This window comes from Sinocyclocheilus grahami, unplaced genomic scaffold, assembly GCF_001515645.1.
Source record: "Sinocyclocheilus grahami isolate Dianchi unplaced genomic scaffold, SAMN03320097.WGS_v1.1 scaffold535.1, whole genome shotgun sequence".
Taxonomy (NCBI): Eukaryota; Metazoa; Chordata; class Actinopteri; order Cypriniformes; family Cyprinidae; genus Sinocyclocheilus; species Sinocyclocheilus grahami.
In genome coordinates, this window is record NW_015505714.1 from 1,113,013 (window position 1) to 1,127,520 (window position 14,508).

The following is a 14,508-nucleotide window of genomic DNA, read 5'->3' on the forward strand; positions in this document are numbered from 1 at the left end:
GGAATAAACTTTTTTATATCCTCAAACTTTGGATTAGCCTATTCATAGCAGCCATTATTTACATGAATCCAACCAGATAGAATAGATAATGCAATGCAAATGTTGAGTGGAGCGAGCACAGTTGTTCATTTAGGATATAGTGTTCCTCTCTTTGAGAGTGTTTAATACCTCGGCTTAGACTGTCAGTGTTCATAAATATCTCACGGTCATTCAGAGTTGAGTGAAGCGAGGGTTTTTAGCTGGCTCTGCCAGTGGTCGTGCCACTGCTGCAGCTGTCTTTCCTGAGCGTCACACTCTTGCTGGGCTTTGAACAGCTCCTCCTTAACCCTCTGCCCATAGTGTTGGGGGAAGAAGACAGTCGCACAAGCAGAACACTTTCAAAAATTCTATTTCATGCTCTTATCAGGCATGTGTAGACAAGAGCAACTTTATATCCAACTCATTTGAAATGAACTTGCCTCATGCATGGCATCTCGTTCCTCAATGGTCTTAAGATGCCCTAGTGCGGTTTTAGCAGTTGTGATGGTGGCTGTTTCCTGAGATTGTTTGTGAAATGAGCTGTCATCAGTGGATCCGAAATAAATGCCTGACCATGTTCTACAAAACAACACATGCAATACAGCATTTAACATTCATTATTAATGTCCCATATACAGTAAAAAAGTGGTGCTTGAAAGACATTTCTATTTCCACACCTGCTGCCTTTCTGCATCAGAGTTCTGCTCGTCTTGCAGCAGAAGGTCAGTTTGTGTCTGGCGGATGAGTGTAGTAATATTCGCTTTCTTTTGTTCAGCATCTGCTTTTCCAAAAGACATTCAGGATTGAGTCAGTAAATTAATGATTATCAATGCAATAAATATATATACTAATATAATAATAAAAAATTATATGTGACCCTGGACCACAAAATCAGTCTTAAGTTGCACGGGTATGTTTGTAGCAATAGCTAAAAATACATTGTATGGATCAAAATTATCGATTTTTCTTTTATGCCAAAAATCATTAGGATATTAAGTAAAGATCATGTTCCATGAAGATATTTTGTAAATTTCCTACCGTAAATATATCAAAACTTCAGTTTTGATTAGTAATATGCATTGCTAAGGACTTTATTTGGACAACATTACAGGCGATTTTCTCAATATTTAGATTTTTTTTTTTGCACCCTCAGATTCCAGATATTCAAATATTGCCCTATCCTAACAAACTATACATCAATGGAAAGCTTATGTATTCAGGTTTTGGATGATGTATAAATCTCAATTTTGAAAAATTTACACTTAAGACTGGTTTTGTGGTCCAGGGTCACATATATACTTTTATATACAACATATACTTTTTTTTAGTATACACTTACATGAAAAAAATCTGATTACCTATTGCCTATAATTATGCTTCTAATGCATTAACGCTGATCGAGACCCTGTAAAACCTGTGCTATGGCACCATCTACATTTACATACATTCATTCATAAACTTACATCCCACTTGAACCTCATGAATGGTTATGAGGTTGTCAAACTGGAAGAGTAAGGCCTCAGCCAACCTAGCAAGAGCAGTGACAAATTCTTCTGCATGTTTGAGAGCACAGGCCTGTCCAGAAACAAGAAGACCCAAGTTTTAACTTTTGTGATTTTTTAAAAAGCAATAAAAGCAGTATACTCTTAAAAATAAAGGTGCTTCAAAAGGTTCTTCAAGCGATGCCATAGAAGAACCCTTTTTGGTTCCACAAAGAACCATTCAGTCAAAGGTTCTTTAAAGAACCATCTCTTTCTTACCTTTTTATAATCTGAAGAACCTTCTTTCGCCACAAAGAACCTTTTGTTAAACAGAAAGGGTCCTCAGATGTTAAAGGATCTTTATGGAACCATTTAGACAAAAAGGTTCTTCTATGGCATCGTGAAGCACCTTTATTTTTAAGAGTGTACAGCGATTATTTGAGTGAAAGTTTGAAACGGTAAGTCTGTAACCTGAACTTCCTGTCTGGTATTCTGGATGGCTTGTCTCTGCTCTGTCTGTCTCTTCTCCTCAGCCAGCACCAGCTGATTCAGTTCTGTCTCACAGGCCGAATGGCTCAGATGCACACACAACTGACCACTGTGTTCCCTCTATGACAGCAAGCCACAAAAAAGCACAAACCTAGTTACTACTCTTTATGAATAGCTACGGTTGCATGTATGTGTCCAATATTTCACATATATCTGGAGTAGATGACCGTACTCTTGCATTGTGACAGTTTAATGGCATCTTCCTCGGAGTGACTACATGGGAGGAACTTGATAGTATAGGATAATTTCCTCTGCTCTCACCATTGTTCTGCATTTGTTCACATACCCTCTTTTGTTCACTCTGCTGCAGAGCTAGTTGAAACCAGTGTTGAATTTGTGTCATGCTTTGCGTCAGCTTCTCAAGATATTGATCTCTTAGTTTAGAAAAAAGCTTCTCTGGTACGCTGGATAGAAACTCCTCAGTGGCCTTCAACTGCAGCTGAAATTCAACACAGAGTGAAAAGACAAAGAGTGAAAAATTTAAGGGGGTCTGAATACTTTCCGTACCCACTGTATATATATGTCATGAATATTAGAAATGCACATTGTTTTGTCTCATAATCAGATCTCTGCTATTGTTATTATAGGATTGCAAGGCAGTATGGTACTGATATTTAAAAAACATTGTATTTTAACTGTCGGTCATGTTTTCCAATCCTATGTGAGTTTTTCTTCTGTTGAAAATAGAAGATATTTTGAAGAATGTGGGTAACCAAACAGTTGGAAAGATTTGAAATGATTTTTGGGTGAACTATCCCTTTAAGTTGTGACACAAGGAATACTGTTTCCAGTTATAAGCCTCTACTCCTTTCAATTGATAATACCCTCTCAAAAGCCATTTATGAGTACTATTTATTCGTATTGTAGCATTTGGACCAATCAGACACACCATTTTTCATTAGATTTAACAAATCAATTATTCATTAGATTAACAAATAGTCACAGACCCCTCACCCAATAAACATATTGGGTGCCAGGATGTCTGTGAACGACACCAGCCCCCTGGTTACCATGGCAACCAGGACAATTCAGCTAGATCAGATAAACTTTACGATCTAAAATTATGTAGAGAGAATCTTCCCCCCACTCAATTCTCTCTAAAACAGATGCATACTGCTATAGGAAACGACTTCTTTCATTAATTCATAGACAAATTTGTCTGTGACCTTCCTATCATGCATATCATTGCACCGTTCTCAAGCCTGCCGACCGTTCCTCATTCTAGCCCGCCATGTGTGACGCTGTGTGTTTCGTTGTGAAAGCGAAATTACTTTGTTTGGTCTTCCAAAAGAGGACACGACTAGAAATCAGTGGTTAAGTTGTATTTACAACACTGTTCCAGAACACTTCAACCCAAATATTCAGATGTGTGCAGCACATTTTATGGAGGACTGTTTCCTGATCCTGGGAGAGTAGACTACAATGCCGGCTGTTCTGACTCACAGACTGTAAGTACGTTTTCATATTTAAAGGATTTACCACTGACGATTCAAAAGTGAGTTTTGAGCAGTGTAGAGTAGAGCTTGTTGTTTGTCATTTCTCCGATCAAAAATGCAGACACGGTTTTATGTTTACGTGGAGCGATGCAACGCAACGCGTAAAAAGACAGTATAAGTCATTATAATCCGTAATTATGTCATCCCTGGATGTAACAAATGCCTCATTTATAATGGGTTTTAATGTTTTTGTCTCGTCGCTCCGGCCAGGACACGGCATCACAGTATGGTAAGGGGCGTAACATTTCGGTCACATGCTTTCGGCCTTGTCTTTACATTCACCAACGATCCTTGGATCTCAGCTGACGTCTGTCTTAGCTCTTCATCGTCTTCATCTGGGAGAAAACTCTCCCGACCACCACAGAGTCAGAATAACATCTTTTTGGAGTTCATCACTCTTCAAACCCGGAAGAAGGTGATCACTTCTCCTACACCACCGAACCTCCAAACCATCAAAATTTTCATCTGAGGCTGGATCCGGACGCTCGTTCCAGGCCAAGGCAATGCAAGTATCGTACATTTAACTAAACGAAACAGAGGTTTAGAATAAGCTGTAGACCCCGTTCTAAAACGGCGCTGATGGTTCTACTCCGGTGGTTAACTGATTCTTTTCATAGCTTCATTCTCTGGTTTTCCTGATGGTTTCATCCATCAAGTCTCATTTGCCCTTTCCCATGTATGAGTGATTGTTTGTTTGTTTGTTAGACTAGTTTGTGTTAGTGTTTAGTTAATAAAACTCTTGTGCACAAATTACATGAGTTTCTGATTCTGCCTTGCAAATTAATGTCCCTTTACGATTTTGATCCTTGCTACATGCTCTAATGCATTAATACTGTATGAAAAGTATTTTCTGTGGCCACGAAAATATCCTTTCCTAGAGTTTATATGAACTCACACTGAATGTTCGCTGGACGAACAGATTAGTTGAGGGCAATTTAATTCTGCTACAGTTTCTACTGGCAGCTGATATAAATAATTGTAATTTATCATAATTAATTGTAATTATTTATATACATTTTCCTTTTGAGCTAATTTGCTACAGTATCATATATTTAAACTAGGCTTTTAAAAACTCATGGCATACAATACAGTCTCCGTTCTCACTGTGTCACGAACACCAATGTTTTAACAATTCATAAAAGATTGCCATCTGAGATTTCAGTATGATAAAGGTTAGGATCATGATTTTTTCAGTAGTATAACAGCACACCATGAGTGCATATTAGCACTGCTTTGTTTGTTTGGTTTTTGTTTTTGACACGATAGAGCATCTGGACCCGGAAACAGTGACCTGTGATGTCAGACTAAACAATCGGATAGCGTCATCATTGGTGACAATCATAACAAATGCATATTGCTTTGTAACTGGTCTACATTTAGGGCAATATTCCATGTGTTAACCTTGCAGGTATCTGTTGTGGTAATCATGTGACTGGCTCTGGTAGATAAGAAGTCTTTTGTGTATCTCCTCTGCACACTGATCAAATGTCTTCTGCAGTTGCTCAGGCCGAGTAATGAGGCGGCGCTCTTTCTTCTTACAGAACTCCTGATGGTGACACATAGCTCAGTTGCACTCCAAAATCAACTGTTTTAACACCTTATTTGCTTAATACAAACTGACTGTCTTAAAAAATAAATTCGTAGTACCTCTGCCACCAAGAGGAGAATATCATTGGCTTTCCAAACTGTTTCCAATACTGGTGATTGAGGCTTTAAAGGGAACACTGAGAAATGCAAAAATATTCAAAGAACGTGAAATTAACATGGCAAAAATTAAATAAAATAAAATATTACATAAAATAAGCAAGTGCACTGATCTGTCCTGCTGCTCTTCAGCTTTTGAACCAAAAATAAGGAACTTCTTATCAAAGCGGTTGGGTTTGGAGAACCTTCTTAAACTGACAGAAATGTTTCAAAGAAAGTATTAAACATTTTGTATCATAAATGTCAATTTTATATGATCACTAAGTTGAAAGTATGCTAATTATTATATTATTACAGCTCATTTTCTAAGTGTTCAGATTTTTTTTTATTACTATAGAACTATATTACTATATTATCACCGGAGGAGAGACACAGCCACTTCTCTAATGGCATTTCCCAAATTTTTTTCTCTTTTATCATATTTGAAATGTCAAACCTCTATGCGGTCATTGACTCCACTGACTTTCTGCACAGAGTCTCTATTCCAGACTGACTGGGGCTCTTTCCTGACCTCCAATCTGATCCAAGAGTGGAATTTAACCTTGCTGAAGGCAAGTGAATTTACAATGTTTAGAAGAACCCACAAAAACTAGTCACAGATGAGCATAAAAAGGCAAACTAATAACACCACAACAGCAGTATTAAATGATGAGGACACATAAACAATCCAACCTGCTGAAGGGCATCTTTCTATTGGGTCAACGTTTGCATCCTTGAGGTCTTGTGCTTTGCCTACACTGTTCGCCGGAAACAGACATGTACGTCATGAGAAGTAGATTATTTCCTCATTTTTTGTTTTTGTTTTAATTTTACCTATACAGCACGTGTGCCTTTTTAGGGCATTACAAATAGTCGCCCACAACAGGTGATAACAAACCAGTGTGTATGAATCTTTTACTTAAATTATTTGCTAATAATTCCAAACAATCTACAATATACAATAATGACATCAGGGAACATTTAAAATTTAAGGACACTGACTTGAGTAGGCCTTTGATAACCCCCACTGCCGCATCAACCAGGAAGGACACTCCAATGCGGCTAGGATGGAGCAGGCCATCTCCAGGACTGCCTGTTTTTTCCTGTATATGGGACCTGGGCCGAGCTGCAACTGCAAAAGCCCCCTGAAGCAGAGTCTGTGGTCGGGGGACAGCCATAGATGCATCCTATAAAAATATATCAGACTATTATCATCCATTTCTACAGGGATTACATTTCAATATGCCTATAGCATCAGAATATTTAATGCCGTACCAAGAAGCAGTCAAGGTACTGACACCTCTTCTTTAGTTCCTCCATCAGAGTTGTTGTTAAACTGGTTATCTCCACTATGGTTACAATCTACAATACAAAATGTTTTCTGTAGACCAGTATTATAATGACATAAATGTGAATCTTATAATATATATGGCTGTTTACCTTCTTATCGGAGCTGGGTTGATCATACGCAGCAGTCATTTTCTTTAAATTAGTTAGCATGCTGTCAATCGTCTTTTTCTGCATGCTACTCTTCAAAGCCTAAGCAGATAAATAGAAATTCAAAAGATTATGAATGGCAGACAGAGGGATGGAAAAGAAATAAGAGTAAACTATATACTTAAAATACCTCGCCTTTGATCTGGACTTGCGTGTTTTTAAAAATTTGTTGCATTTTTTCCAGAAACTTAAGATCGATAGCGAGGAAACTGAATTTTTCCTCAAACTTCCCGAGTATGTCTTTGGCATGAGGAAAAATGGATTCTCACTGTTACTTCCTTTCAAAATAATACATCTTTAATGTGTGATCACAATGATCGATTTATGAGCTGAAAATCTCAACCTACTCCAGACAATTTGTTTCTCTTTCTTCCATGTCCTGTATTATGGCCCACTCTGCAGAATCAATGTGCTTGTCAATTCCAGATGTGACTGAAAAGACTTCAATTTCTGCCATTCATTATATATTATTAATATATAATAATATATTAAAATTGTATGTATCAAATTCACTGCAAAACACAACACCGATAATTACTTATACCGAAAATAGTAATGGCATACTTGAAAGATCTCATTATCTGAACATTTGCATCCCTCAGGCCCTCCAGTCTAAACTCTATCTTCTGTCTGAAGTCTCTTTGTAAAGTCTGGATGATACTGATGTGCTAGTTCAGGTTGGTTTGAAGCGAGGTACGAAGTTTATTTATCCTGTGAATAAAAATGGCCAGAATAAGTAGACTGTGTATAAACTGTACACATAATTACCACTAAACATAGTTTATTTGCATTTATTTACTTTTCAGAATTAGTGGCAAAGGTCAAATCTTTCTCTCTATTGTAGATTTGCATTAGGAAGTCTTCAGTCAGTTTATTTTGCTGGATCTGTAACTCCTGTACTTCTGTCCAGCAGTTTTCTAGGACATCCAGTATACCCTTGCAGTGTCGATCCATCTGTTCTCGATGTAGCACTATTTCAGTTGCCCAAGTAATAAACAGTTTTATGAAATGCCAGATTTCACTTTTCTCTTGTGAAAAAGAAGTATGCATAAATTGAATTGAATGTGCACTTGTAGAATACTTCAATCCTTAAGGTATATAAAAAAAACTGTACTAATAATATTAATGAAATAATAAAAATGTACCTAAAAAAATCCTACTTATGTAAAAAAAAGATTAAATGTCAGAAAACATTACATTCCGTTTTTATTATTATATAAATATATTATTCCTGTAATAAATACTCTTTTTTTATAAATATGCTAAAGCAAGGGCTGTTACACTACTCCAAATAAGTAACAGCCAAAATGGCTTTGGATGTGATGAGAGGACAAACCTGCTCTGACATTATAAATGTCCATCTCTATTCTTGCAGCACGAGGTTGGTGGAGCTGCAGACGAAGACCCAGCTCAGCTTTCAGTTTCTCCTTCTTGGCTTCCACAACAGTCATAGTTTTGGTTAGAGTAATATGAAACCTCTCTTCCAGATGGCTGAAAAATTGGGTGATGTGCAACAGTGTGTAGTGCGAGAGTCAATGCAATAGGAAAGGGTGACCTCTGATGGCTAGCAGATGAAAGTTCATGGACCGGATTCGTGACAATTACAGTACTCAAAGAAAACTTTTGGACAGATTACAAATGGTTCGAAATTCAGCCGCAAGACTACTGACAGGTACACGGAAGTATGACCACATTACCTGTTTTGAGATCGTTGCACTGGTTACCAGTACCTTATAGAATTAATTTTAAGATTTAAATTTTTGTTTTTAAATCCCTCCATATATTGCTGATCTTATTCATGTTCAAGAGTCAAAGAGATCATTACGATCTAATGAACAAAATCTCTTACATGTTCCTCGTTCAAAATTAAAGTTCAGAGGTGACCGCGCATTTGCGGTAGCTGCTGGTAGCTGGATCAACCAGACACACAATTTTTTTAGTTATATTTAACAAATACTCTGTAACACTCCTCAGTCAACAAACCAACTACGAGGGTCGATGGACCCTTCCCCCGAAATGCATCTAACACCTCAGAAAGGCAGAACAGGCCTCAGGTTCCATGGCAACCAATGCTGATATCACTGGATTTATTGCCCAAAGGAATGCGGGCAGAGCAACTCACTCATTTTCCTCATAGAAAAGACACATAATGCCCAGAGAAATGGACTGTTTCTCTAATTAATTCATAGGAAAACCTTTCTTTGAATGAACATGCATATCCTTCAGGTCATTGTGTATACCATTATTGTTCTTGTATATTGTCTGTTGTATTGTATGCTGTTTTATGCATGTTATGATGGATCACTAGTTAATATAACCTCACCTATATCATGTTTGGTCTCTATGAATTCATCTTCGGATGATCTAATTGAGAGTGCATATTACATTCTGATACCTATGCAACATATTAATGTTCTAAAAATTTTTACTAGTTTGTGTTTTAACACCCAATCGAATTACATATGCGAAATACCATGCTTGGAGACAAAGAGTCATAAAACTCCCCAGTATTTCCAACCTCCCGCTTGGAATTTCAGCCTTTCTCATTGGACAAGCTCATCCTGAGAGGCGTGAATCTTGTCAGACCTTAAAGGCCTCACATCAGTGACCCGCCTTCAGTCTGCGGTTCTGTTAGATTCTGAGAAGATGAGGATGTGAGCTAGCACCCCTCTAAGGACACCCTAAGTCTGCGCCAGGCCTCGGGCTTTGACTTTCCATTCACCAAGATCCTCTGATTCAAACTGGTTCTTTTTCATCAACCAACTTCAGCAAAGATCAACTTGAGCATTCAGATTGCATCAAAACTCTCTTTCAGACAGACAAGACGTACAAGTATCAAACTTAGTCTTATTAATTGATACATTAAGTATCATTTGCACCTTTTTACAAAGGTGTGTTTGAACTAAGAAACTGATGTTTCCTTCAGGCTGCAGATCCGCTGAATATCAAATGGTACCATAGCTTCATGTTTTTATTTATCTTCTTTTTACTGCCTAAGCTTTAACCCTTTTCCTATACCAACTGTATGCGTGTGTGTGTGTGTGTGTATGTGTATGTTAGACTAGTTTAAGTGTTTATGTAGTTAATAAAGTCTTACTTGTATCACACTTGGCGTTGTTTATTGTTTGCTCATAACTGGAGTCCCTAATCATGCAGATTTTTGCTACATGCTCTGAGTATTGTACAGTAAGAAAGTTATTTTCCTTAACCAGGAAATTAACGTTCTTAGAATTAACAGACAGTTGACACTGAGAGGTCAAATGAATGCTTACAGCAGATCTAAATATTTATAATTAATTATAACTAGTTATGATTAATTATTCATATTTCCCCTTTGAGCTGATTCGCTACAGTGCTTTATAAATAAAGTTGGCGTGTTTCATTTCTCACATAAGAATCTCCAGCATTTGGATGCGTTTCTCACTCTGTGTTTTCTGATCTGACTTCAAAGTGCTCGGAGTATCTTGAATGTTTTTAGGATTCTGAATGTGAGGGATGTTCATAACGTCTCTGCAGGAAGAACATAAACATGGGTATATGTTGTATTTTAGACAAGTCCCCTGTATGATTTTATGATGGCCCTGGCAGGATTCTTAACCAGCAAAACTCCCATTGGCAAATATTTTCATCAGAAAGATCAGGCACTTTGTTGGTAAATAACATGGCATTACTTTTATGGCAAGGGAATTTTCACAGTTTTTTTAAATATCAGACATACTTGAACCGGGTAACTGCATCAAGTTTTATTTTTTTCCAATTTTGGAGCTTTTCCTCCCATCTCAACCTTTGGAAAATGTCAATCTTCAAATGTTTCTCCATCAAATTCAAACACAGTTTGGCCAAAGCACGTCGATTTGCTAGCAGAGCTTGGTTTATCATCTATGGAAAACATGGATTTATGATAAAAGAAAAAACTGCCGATAACATGCAAATACATTTTTGTCATGTAGACTATACTACCATGGCTTCATTGTCAATCAGTCTGTGGACATCACATGGCATCAAATAACTGATTTTCTCCAGTTTTGTGGTAGACTTTTTCAGTAATGCTGAAATCTAAGAAAGAGGGACAAATAAGCAGCATTACTAATCTAACAACTGTGGGACATATGCTTAGTTATTATATAGACCACATTCCATAGCTTTTCTCTCGGATTCATATTTGGAATATATCTCATATAGCTCTTTAATCCGCTTTCTTTTCAAGGAAGATTCATGGCTGACTTTGTTCCAGATCTCATGCATGAATAACAGTTGAGTGATCCTACACTCATTTACTTAGTAATGCTGAATTTGAGCAGTAAGCAAGTATTGTATATGACATTTGGTCCTCGCCTGATAGCTGTATGCTGTCAAATCAGAGATGTTTTAAATATTTTGCATAAGGCTTTCAATATTGTCATTATGCTCTGACAATCTGAGAAGAATATCCTTTCCCGTCTGTCTAAATAAAGGTTTGAAACCATAAATGCATAAATGTCACAATATAAGGCACCTTTGAGAAATATAATTAGTAATACTGCTACAGTGATTAAACACTAGATGGAGAATAGATTAACTGGGCTCTACTAAAGAATAAACACATTTTGGCAATAAATAGAAGTGTGTACCACACTGATGCTGGAGAGATCTGTCTGCAACTGAGAAACAGCTTCATTGTGATCCCTTCACCTTTTTTCCACAAGACGATCAATGATATCTGAGTTTTTTTCTCTGGAACTACAGACAAAACTATGGAAGAATAATGACTTAGTTTCTCATTATTATGACTTACAGAATTATATTTTTTTATTTAGTGGCGGAAACGGGCTTCCATAGGGCTTCCATACAAAACAGAATCACAAAAGATTGACTTTTAGTTTCAAAAAACTTTTGGGAAAGATGGCAAAACATTTTTGTTCTTAGACATTATTAGATAACATCACATTATTAGGACATGTATTAGACATACATAAATTGTATAATGTCAATCAAACAGTTTTGAACTATTTAGCAATTATTTTATGTTATACAATTTATTTATTATTATTGAAAAGAAATCTGGCAAAATGTCTTATTGAGTTTCATTGTCTTTTTGAGTTTCTTTATTGTTTCTTTGACTGAAAATTAACAAATGATGTTTAAACGAATGTTTGTGTTTTTACTTACACTACCATTCAAAAATTTGGGGACAGTAAGATTCTTTTTTTTTTTTAAATTAATACTTTCAAGTAGCAAGGACACACTGACAGTAAAGACATTCATAATATTACAAAATATTTAAAATAAATGCTGTTCTTTTGTACTTTCTATTCACCTAACAATCCTGAAAAAAGTATAATGGTTTCCACAAAAATAATACGCAACTAAATTGATATTAAGATATGCTTGTCTGTTGTTGGACTAGGAAATGCATATCAGAAAGATTTATGTGACACTGAAGACTAAAGTATGGCTGCTGAAAATTCAACTTTGTCATCACAGAAATAAATTACACTTTAAAATATTTTCAAATAGAGAAACGTTATTTAAATTTTGGTAACACTTTATATCGATAGCCCACTTTAGACATTCTATTAACAGTAAGTAACTTTGCAACTACATGTCAACTAGCAGTCAGTAGAGTATTAGTAAACTGTCTGCTTAATATCTTCGAACACTTTCTTTGTCAACTTATTCTACTAACCCTAAACCTACCCTAACAGTCTACTCTGAGAGTTAGTAGACATGTAGTTGCAAATTAATGAGAATTAGTTGACATGTAGTTACAAAGTTACTTATAGTTAGTAGAATGTCTAAAATGGACTATCGAAATAAAGTGTAACCTAAATTTTTTAAAAGTATTTTATTGTATTTTTGATCAAATAAATGCAGCCTTGGTCAGCATAAGAAACTTCTTTCAAAAAATGTTTAAATATCTTGTATTACAAAAAGATAAAACATTTATCTCCTATTGCTATGTACAGATCACTTCCATGCACTTTCCTCTACAATTCTGTCTTTTCAGGTAACACTTTATTTTACAGTGTCCTTGTTACACATGACATGTTACTTGCACTAGTACTAACAGTACATTATGCATAATTACAAGCAACTAACTCTAAGCCAAACCCTAATCCTATAACCTATAGTAAGTACATGCTGTTCATTACTCAGTACTTATTGGTGTGACTACACTGTAACAAAAATTGCCTTGAAAAGAAAAGACTCTATGCTACAAACAGTTCAGCATCACTGAGACTTTTAGTTCTCACCAACAGTGTCTGGAAGACCCCAAACCTCCTCACTATCATCCTGGTCCTCACTTTTTCCAACAGAATAAAGTGTGTTCCTATCAAACAGAGTACTTTTAATTACGATTAATGTCTTTAAACTAAAATCAAATTTGTATCTTGAGCAGCAGCAGCAGCAGCAGCATACCGTGTGTTGATGCTGAATGTCCCATTGAGGCGCTGTGATGCGGAGTCCGCCACATCTCCACTGAGCAGACAGTCGCCCTCATCTGCCACACGCTTCTTCCGCGAGTCATAGAGAGCCAGAGACAACTGAACCTGAGCACAAACACTCCCTTATCAACATACGCCAAGAGCTGCCTTCAGGCCAGGATTTTGCACTTAAAAGTATCCACAATATTACAAATATCAACAACATGAAAAACGCACATTTGTCTTTCAGATACTATGAATGCTGTTACCTGGGCATCAAACATCTGCCGGTAAACTTTACCACTGGAAAGCACATGTGTGTCTGCCATTGTAGGGACTAGGGGTGCTCCAATTGATCGGCTACTATGGATGTAACGGTTCACTCAACTCACGATTCGATTCGATTCACGATTTTGATTTCACGATTCGATTCACGATTGTTTTTAACAAAATTAGATTTAAGACAAATGATTATAAATACTGAATTAATACTTTATTCATCAAGGATGCATTAAACAAATGTTGCACGTTTCTTTGTGAAATTTAAATATAACACTATAATAATATACTAATATAGCACTTGCATATTATTGCTCTTTTGTTGGTTTTGATTGCTTATATTGTCCTCATTTGTAAGTCGCTTTGGATTAAACGTGTCTGCTAAATGACAACATTTAAATATAATGTAAATGAAAATAACAAAACTAAATTGAAATTTTAAAACAAGCCCCAAATCAAATAAATAAGTAAGCTTTGTCTGTGCTCTTTCCATTTAAAATTAGAGGCAACCACTGCATTTTAAACATGATCCAAAAAAAGATGCTGCATACATGCAACATGAGCAGTTTTTAATCTAAATTCGATATGATGATGATGATATGCTGTATGTATAATTTCGAAATTTGAAGGAAAAACAGAATGGTTTGACTTCAGTTTTGTGAAACTATATAAAATAATGATCTGCATGAAACAGAAAGAGCAGACGAGCTGAATGAGACACAGATTCACTCCCTGCCAGCAGGTGGCACTTAAGCGTTTCCTTGAAAGGAGGCCCAACCAAGTATTGAGTACATGTACAGTAAATTAACATACTTTCCAGAAGGCCAACAATTCACTAAAAAAAATTTTTTTATTGGTCTTATGAAGTATTCTAATTTGCTCAGATAGTGAATTGGTGGGTTTTTGTGAAATGTGAGCCAAAATCATCCCAATTAAAAGAACCAAAGACTTAAACTACTTCAGTCTGTGTGCATAGAATTGATTTAATACATGAACTTTTCCACAACATTCTAATTTATTGAGATGCACCTGTATAATATGCACTGTTGCACAATATTTAATTACAGCTTCAGATACATGATATTTTCATTTGCTACAAGT

The 14,508-nt window shown here is 36.2% G+C and overlaps 1 protein-coding gene across 1 annotated transcript; it reads right to left on the minus strand.

The window, feature by feature from the left end:
- Window positions 1–147: 147 nt before the first annotated feature.
- On the minus strand, window positions 148–13,457 carry ccdc180 (coiled-coil domain containing 180). Its single transcript, XM_071582303.1, is given in 30 exon segments — window positions 148–343; window positions 461–597; window positions 696–725; window positions 727–796; window positions 1,482–1,593; window positions 1,971–2,108; window positions 2,335–2,496; window positions 4,947–5,090; window positions 5,192–5,241; window positions 5,339–5,457; window positions 5,697–5,793; window positions 5,921–5,985; window positions 6,230–6,414; window positions 6,503–6,589; window positions 6,668–6,766; window positions 6,855–6,975; window positions 7,072–7,174; window positions 7,269–7,435; window positions 7,524–7,704; window positions 8,061–8,221; window positions 10,115–10,234; window positions 10,443–10,603; window positions 10,685–10,773; window positions 10,855–10,970; window positions 11,058–11,184; window positions 11,331–11,443; window positions 12,863–12,879; window positions 12,962–13,034; window positions 13,124–13,254; window positions 13,398–13,457. Coding segments are annotated over 30 exon segments (3,372 nt in total). The 3' UTR covers window positions 148–206.
- Between the last annotated feature and the right edge of the window lie 1,051 nt (window positions 13,458–14,508).